General features: G+C 40.1%; 2 protein-coding genes across 2 annotated transcripts; one reads left to right on the forward strand and one right to left on the reverse strand.

Annotated features, from left to right (window-relative positions):
• The first annotated feature begins 1828 nt into the window (after positions 1-1828).
• On the forward strand, positions 1829-3625 carry LOC105261713 (mucin-2). Its single transcript, XM_011293458.2, has one exon. It carries the CDS (start codon positions 1901-1903, stop codon positions 3494-3496), a length of 1596 nt encoding a protein of 531 aa, XP_011291760.1. The 5' UTR covers positions 1829-1900; the 3' UTR covers positions 3497-3625.
• A 3182-nt stretch (positions 3626-6807) lies between these two features.
• LOC101895721 (uncharacterized) lies at positions 6808-8182 on the reverse strand. Its single transcript, XM_005181695.4, has one exon. The coding sequence runs from the start codon at positions 8103-8105 to the stop codon at positions 6990-6992; it is 1116 nt and encodes a 371-aa protein (XP_005181752.1). The 5' UTR covers positions 8106-8182; the 3' UTR covers positions 6808-6989.

An 8182-nucleotide genomic window follows, 5' to 3' on the forward strand; every position in this document is an offset into this window, starting at 1 on the left:
TTTTTTTCTATAGAGAAAAAAATCCTCAGAGGACTGAGGCTGATTTTTTTTCTATAGAGAAAAAAATCCTCAGAGAACTGAGGCTGATTTTTTTCTATAGAGAAAAATATCGTCAGAGAACTGAGGCTGATTTTTTTTCTATAGAGAAAAAATCTTCAGAGAACTGAGACTGATTTTCTTTATACAGAGAAAAAATCCTCAGAGAACTGAGGCTGATTTTTTTCTATATAGAGAAAAAAATCCTCAGCGAACTGAGGCTGATTTTTTTTCTATAGAGAAAAAAATCCTCAGCGAACTGAGGCTGATTTTTTTTCTATAGAGAAAAAAATCCTCAGCGAACTGAGGCTGATTTTTTTTCTATAGAGAAAAAAATCCTCAGCGAACTGAGGCTGATTTTTTTTCTATAGAGAAAAAAATCCTCAGCGAACTGAGGCTGATTTTTTTTCTATAGAGAAAAAAATCCTCAGCGAACTGAGGCTGATTTTTTTTCTATAGAGAAAAAAATCCTCAGCAAACTGAGGCTGATTTTTTTCTATAGAGAAAAAAATCCTCAGAGAACTGAGGTTGATTTTTTTTCTATATAGAGAAAAAATCCTCAGAGAACTAAGGCTGATTTTTTCTATAGAGAAAAAATCCTCAGAGAACAGAGGCTGATTTTTTCTATAGAGAAAAAATCCTCAGAGAACAGAGGCTGATTTTTTCTATAGAGAAAAAATCCTCAGAGAACAGAGGCTGAATTTTTTCTATAGAGAAAAAATCCTCAGAGAACTGAGGCTGATTTTTTTTTGCTATAGAGAAAAAATCCTCAGAGAACTGAGGCTGATTTTTTTTTGCTATAGAGAAAAAATTCTCATTTAACTGAGACTGATTGTTTTTTTCTATGGAGAAAAAATCCTCAGAGAACTGAGGCTAATTTTTTTTCCTATATAGAGAAAAAATCCTCAGAGAACTGAGGCTGATTTTTTTCTATATAGAGAAAAAATCCTCAGAGAACTGAGGCTGATTCTTTTCTATATAGAGAAAAAAATCCTCAGAGAATTGAGGCTGATTTTTTTTTTCTATATAGAGAAATAATTCTCAGAGAACTGAGATTGATTTTGATGAATATAGATTTTATAATTTCGAATAAAATTGGATATAAATGTTCGATTTTCTTATAATTTATCCCATACCAATATTTTTATCTGAATTAAATGAAGTATGAAAATTCGGTCGACTATATTTAAATTATCCTATATCTCATATAAAGTGATGAGGCACATTTTGGACGAATCAAATGTAGCCAAATAATATTTTTGAATGATGACAAATACCCGATCTATGATGAGAGCATTTCAGTTTGTGGTCTACGTCCAGAGTCTCGTTCTAAATATAAAAGCAAACCGAAATATGTTTGGACGCAATGTATTTATTTACCTAGGGAAGTGTCAATGAATGATTTTATGCAACTTCCCACTTAGTGAATTATCTCATATTTTCATTTCGAATTATCGACCACCAAAAACCAAATCAAAAAATCAATATGCAACTATTTTTTGGACAAAAGAGAAAATCAACAAAACACCATCATTTTTTTGCAATTTGCTGCTAATTAACCAAACCCTGCAATTTTAATAACAATTTTTGGGGGAAGATACAATTTTTGGGGGCTCTCTATTCCAATTGCAATGAGCGTGAACTTGTGTGAAGGTTTTGCTTCAGTTTGCATTCATCTACATTAGAAAGATAGGGGAGCCGGGGGAGGGGAGAATTTCATTCAAAATTTTTTCTTAAAAATATTTTCTTGTTTACTTTGATTTGTAGTATAAATGCATGGTTTGATAAGAAATTGCAGATCAGTTTTCAACGAGCATCGATTCGAATACGACAATTCGAAATTGAATTACGAAAAATCGGAAGCATGAAGCTTTTTATATCATTCACAATTGCCCTGGTGGCCTTGGCAGCCCCCTCTCAGGCATTTTTCGACATTTTTGGACCTTCCAAGGAAAGTGATTATGGCAAAAGCTATAGCACCAGCTCATCATCGGGCTATAACTATAATCGCCCCGTATGGACGGGTTATAGCAACAATAATGGCTGGGGTCAACAAACCTATGGCTCGGGATACAATGGTGGCAATTCTCAAATTGTAAAAATTATCAAGGTAATTGAGCAACCCTCCACAAACTATCAAACAAGATATGCCACAAGTGGGGCAGCTTCAGCTTCGACAGCAACTGCTTCGGCGGGAGTTGCAACATCAGCGTCATCATACGGTTGGACACCAATTTCGGCACCAGCGGCCGTACCAGCCCCGGCTCCAGTCCCAGTGCCTGCCCCAGCACCAGTCACAAATACCAAACAAATTCTGGTTACCGTAGCACGTAGTCAAGCCCAGCCTCAACCACTGCAACAAGAACAACGCTCTTATGTACAACAATATCAAACACCCATTGTATATCCAGCTCCACCTAGGCCAACTCAAGTCCAACCCATTCAGGTCACAGTTCAAAGACCAATTTCTTATCCTGTCCAACAGCCCGTTGTCCAACGGCCAATCTCTTATCCCGTACAAACACCCGCCGTTCAACAACCCCAACCAATTCCCTACAACGTGCAATCGCCTCCTCCATCATACACAACAACCGAACAAGTTCAGGTGCAACCCATACAATTGACCATACAAAAAACCAACTCCTATGTTACACAGGCAACTTCTGTTCAAACTCCTCCAACAACACAACAACAAGTTCAGACCATACCATACACTTGGCAGAGATCCATTCAAACTTCGGTACAACAACCTCAACCTCATGTGCAACCCATACAAGTTACAGTTCAAAAGCAAAGTGAAACGCAATATCAACCTCAAATCTCAACCTCATGGCAATCTTCGGTCCAACAAGCCTCTGTGCCACAACCTCAGGTGCAACCTATCCAGCTGACTGTACAAAAACAAAGTGAAACCGAATACCAACCTCAAGTCTCAACATCATGGCAATCTTCTGCCCAACAAGCCTCCGTGCCACAACCTCAAGTACAATCTATCCAAGTTACTGTACAAAAAGAAAGCGAATCTGATTATCAATCTCAAAGCTCTGGAGCTTGGCAATCGTCTGCTCAATCATCAGCCACGGTACAACAGCCTCAAGTCCAGCCCATTCATGTTACTGTACAAAAAGAAAGTGAGTCTGAATACCGCCAAGCTCAACTCCCAACTGCCTGGCAGAGTACTGTTCAAACTTCCGTGCAACAACCTCAAGTTCAACCCATTCAGGTGACCGTTGAAAAACAAGCTGACACGGAATATCATCAAACTCAAGTTCCAACGGTCACACCAGTCGAACACAACGTTAAAACCGTACAATTGGTTGTAGAAAATGCTTCAAACGATGCCCATGTGCCTGCCTTGACTTATGGACCACCCCAGGTTGATTCAAATGCTGCTGCCTGGAATAACGAATCCTGGAATGATAATAGCCATTATGCCGATACCCACACTTCTGGATGCTAGACGAGTTTTTTTTTCGAATAGTTATATTTAGCCTAAAGAGATTCGATGTAAATATGTATGTACATATGTAAATTTCGATAACAAGTTATTTAATACTTAAATAAAGTTTAAATCTGTATTTATCAAATCGCGATGTCTGAATCGAAACAACAACGACAAACCCCATTTTCAATACCAAATCCCCGAAACTTTCAAACGTTTTTCTTGAATGAATAAAAGAGTAAAGTAGTTGATTGACTGACTTAACGATTCGTCAACGCCCAGACGAAACGGCTGAAGCTAGAATCTTAAAATTTAGGGTGAGGGACACTCTTGGTCCAAAAGGGTCAGATAAGTCTGGGTTATTGGAAATTCGTATTAGAACGGTACAAAAATATTAAAAGGTTCAAAATATGGTACCAATTGTATTTTTAGAAGCAGTATAACACTTACATTTGGAATGAGGGACACTGATGGAGTGTACAGGGTGAGAGAGAAAAACTGCAAACAACTTCAGACTGCTGTCATTTCTAAGCCACTCGTCCGACAGCTGTTAAAATTATTCCAGTGACAGCTCATTATATTGTTTATAAGGGTACAAAAGCATTTTGGTGGGAATATTCCAGAAAAAAAGTTATTCGTGATGGAATTCAAGCGTGATAGTGTGATTTCTTTATATTTGGCCGGAAAACCACAAGTGGCTATTTCAGCATTTAAATGTGAATAAATCTTTTGTGTCTCGTACCATCGCTCGTTACCGTGATACTGGTAGCGTAGCCCGACGTCAAGGAAGTTGACGGAAGAAAACAACAACATCAGCAGGTATGGTTCGAAAAGTAAAGAAGCTACTTTATTAAAACCAGCGTCGCAGTGGCCGAAAAAGGGCTCGTAAGCTGAACATATCGCAATATTCCATTCGGCGAATATTGAAAAATGAGATCGGGATAAAGCCATTGAAATTCCAAAAAGTGCAAGAACTTACATCACAACTGAAGGAAAATAGATTCAAAAGAGCTAAAGAGTTGCTTCTCTTGGCCGAAAGAGGTGAACTGCCGAATTTAGTTTTCTGCGATGAGAAAACATTCGATGTCCAGCTGTTTGTAAACAAACAAAATTATCGTGTTTACTTACCAAAGAGGTCAGCTGAAAATGTGCACCTTGGGTTGGCCACCAGAACTCAAGCGCTGGCCATGGTGATGGTGTGGGCCGTCATAACAGCCGATGGTCGCTCTCCGCTCGTATTAATCGACATCAGAATAAATGCCGAATATTATGGTGAAAATATTCTGGAGGGTGTATTAAAGCAATGGGCAAGCAAACATTTTGGCCGCAGACCTTGGACATTTCAACAGGACTCAGCCCCAATGGGGGTTCCTCGCTACATTTCCAGGGCACAATGGCCACCAAAATCTCCGAATACCAATTCGTTGGACTATTGTATTTTGGAAAGAAAAGTTGGCGCCAAAAAAATTCCAAAGTGTCGATCACCTCAAGCAAGCGCTTCGCCGGATATGGGCCAAAATACCGGAGAGTATCATTCGGGCAGCGTGTGACGGTTTCATTGGACTTTTGAAGGTTATAATTCATGCTAAAGGTGACCAATTCGAACAAATCTAAACTTATTCTAAAATTTGATGCTATTTTCGACATTTTTTGCTTTTATTCAATAACATTTAAAAACAAATAAGCAAAGGCTATATTCGTGCGGGGCCGACCATGTGATATACTACAACACTACAATATGTTAGAAGTCCACTCATGTCCAAATCCATTTTGGAAGATTTAGCTTTTGAAATTATGTCACGGAGCACTGCCCAGATATTACCCTTAGCATTTTGACCAGGGACATTTTCCCAATATTTATGCACTCCGTAGTGCTGTTAGTTTTTGTGGTCCATTTTACGGCTAAATGCCAGAATTCTTCCTTGTGCTTAACTATCATCTCATGCGTGTTGATTGGCTTCAATTGTGTGATCAGGATTTTTTTCTGTTTTTGGTTCATTTGAACCCCTAAATATTTTGCGATCATCTCCAAGAGGCCCCTCTGTGTCCAAAAATTTGGACTCATCTATATGATTTGCTTGTCTACGACATTTGGCTATATTCGTCAACGAAATCTGCATAAAAAAGCCAGAAGTTCGCCTATTGTGTATTTCGGATATCGCCTGTAAGTAATGTTGGCATTTTTTCACACAAAAGTTGTGGTCCATTCTACCCGCTGTCTTAAAATCTAACTTCAGGCGGGATTTCGTGTCCTTTGGTTTCTATTTGTGACCTTTACAACGGATGCAAAATAGGGAACATTTTTAGTTGCTGGTCCATATCAACCCCTAAATATATCGCCGACATCTTTGAAAACAATAGGCTTAGCCCTTCTGAGCCTAACCCTACCTTTGTGAAAATTTTCGTCAGGATCGAACGATAAATGCAATCTGTATATAAATAATAACCCCAACCTGTCAGAATTGACCTGCTCGCCTATTTGTGATTTCGCGGGGACTAAAAATATTCGCGGTATAATGGAAATTTGACTTTTATTTAACACAAATGTTATAGTATTTTTCACCCACTAAATATTACCCGATGACCATCAAAAAAGGAAGACCTCTGCCCAGCTCTAAGCTCTAGCCCCATGCTAACTTTCGCTTTCGATTGATTTATAATTATGACCTGTAGAGAAACTGCAACATCAGGAAAATTTTCAACTTTTGGTCCATTTCAACCCCTAAATATTATGCGATCATCTCTATTCTGACCTTAACCCCACCTACATTTTAAATTTCGTGAGATGCGACCTGTAGAGTGATTACAAATTAACATGGACACACGGACGGATGGACATATATAGCTAGATCGACTCAGCTCGGCGAGATAGGAAAATCCATATATACTTTCCTATGTGGGAAACCAATATTTCGAGGTGTTACATAATTTTTGGCCCAATCAAACTAAAAATACCCCCAACACATAGTGATGTAGAGTATAAACATGGATTAAAACGACCTCTTTCGTGACTGAGGCTTATTTTTTTCAATCAAAGTATTCCTTGTATTTTATCTGGTATTTCAGGTTTATCGTGTTTTCGGCAATATACACGATATACCTGAAGTTAACGGATTCTAAGGAATCTTGATCCAAAAATTTTGAAAATGGGCAGGAAGGGGTATCTTGTCCCTTCTATTTAGTTTAGGCTGTGATTTAAAGTTCAAAACGTCGATACAATTATCTTCTATTTTTAGCTTCACCTTTATAATCTACTGAGTGCTTGCTGTATCGATTGCTCGTGTTATCTAACCCTTTAAACCCCAATAAGAAACAATTATTTTCACATATTCTCTTAAAAATATTCAAGTAAGTTTATTTGTATCTTCACATCTAATCGAAACGTTGCGACTTTGTATTCGATCTTATTCTATAAAAAAACGACGTTCTGGCGAAACAAGAAATGGCATCAAAATTTGATTAAAAGTAAAATTAAATCTACGATGACTTCGTTGTTGAGGCATCTCATTGACTAGCAACCCAGACTATCCCAAATGCTACCACTCTTCCAGGGTCCGGTACCGACTGATTGGCTCCATGAATTCGAATTCCAGGCACCGGCATCGGCATTGGGTGGTGGTGGTCCATAGGTGAGGGCGGGTGTGTGAGATTCGGCGGCATTTTCAACTACCAATTGGACAGTCTTAACGTTTTGTTGTTGTTGTACTGGAGCAGCTACAGTTTGGTATGAGGTTTGATATTGGTTCTGTTGATATTGAGCCTGAGATTGTACGGGGGCCTGGACACTGTAGGAAATGGGTCTTTGTACGGACACTTGATATTGAGGTAATTGTTGTGGTTGTGGTGGGGGAGGTAAATACTGTTGAGGTTGGGGTTGTGGTACAGTCACGTAAACTGGCTTTGGTGGTGGAGCAACAATAACTGGACGTGGTGGAGCAACAGGTTGGGGTTGGGGTTGAGGTTGTTGTACGGTTACATAAACTTGTCTGGGTGGCGAGACAACAACGGGGGCTGGGGCAGGCACTGCAACTGGAGCGGGTTGAGGGACGGCAACGGGAACTGCAACTGGTGCAGGAGCGGGGACTGGTGTCCAACCAGAAGATGCTGATGATGAGACAGATGCTGAAGCTGAGGCACCACTGTTGGAGTAGGCGGTGGGATAAACAGCAGGTTGTTCAATGACCTTAATAACCTTGATGACTTGAGTGTTGCCACCATAACCACCGCCATAGGTCTGTTGACCCCAGCCAGAGTTGGAGTTGCTGACAGTCCATACAGGGCGGTTATAGTTGAAGCCACTGGAACTGCTACCGTAGCTGGTGGCATAGTTTCCACCATAGCTGCCACCATAACCACTGCCATAACCACTGCCATAGCCGCTTCCATAGCCGCCACCATAACCACCTCCATAACCACTACCATAGCCGGCTCCATATCCACTGCCACCACCATAGTTGGCCTTGCCTCCAAAGCCACCAAGACCACCCACGCCGCCGCCGCCGACTCCTCCTCCACCACCCAAACTATTTTTCAGGGTACTCAACAAGGCCAATTTGGCACCCAAAAGGGCCTGTGAGGGTGCTGCCATTGCCAACATGGCAACCAAGATGCAAACGTAAACCTTCATTATATTCTCCTTTTTTCTGGATCGAAACCAAACGCGTAATCCCAACCACCGATCGTAGTCAACTGATAACTTGTTTC

The sequence above is a fragment of the Musca domestica genome, unplaced genomic scaffold, assembly GCF_030504385.1.
Source record: "Musca domestica strain aabys unplaced genomic scaffold, Musca_domestica.polishedcontigs.V.1.1 60, whole genome shotgun sequence".
Classification (NCBI taxonomy): Eukaryota; Metazoa; Arthropoda; class Insecta; order Diptera; family Muscidae; genus Musca; species Musca domestica.

What these genes read in the sequence shown, in the direction of transcription:
- LOC105261713 (XM_011293458.2), top strand. Translation starts at nt 1,901, where the DNA reads ATGAAGCTTTTTATATCATTCACAATTGCCCTGGTGGCCTTGGCAGCC.
- LOC101895721 (XM_005181695.4), bottom strand. Translation starts at nt 8,105, where the DNA reads ATGAAGGTTTACGTTTGCATCTTGGTTGCCATGTTGGCAATGGCAGCA.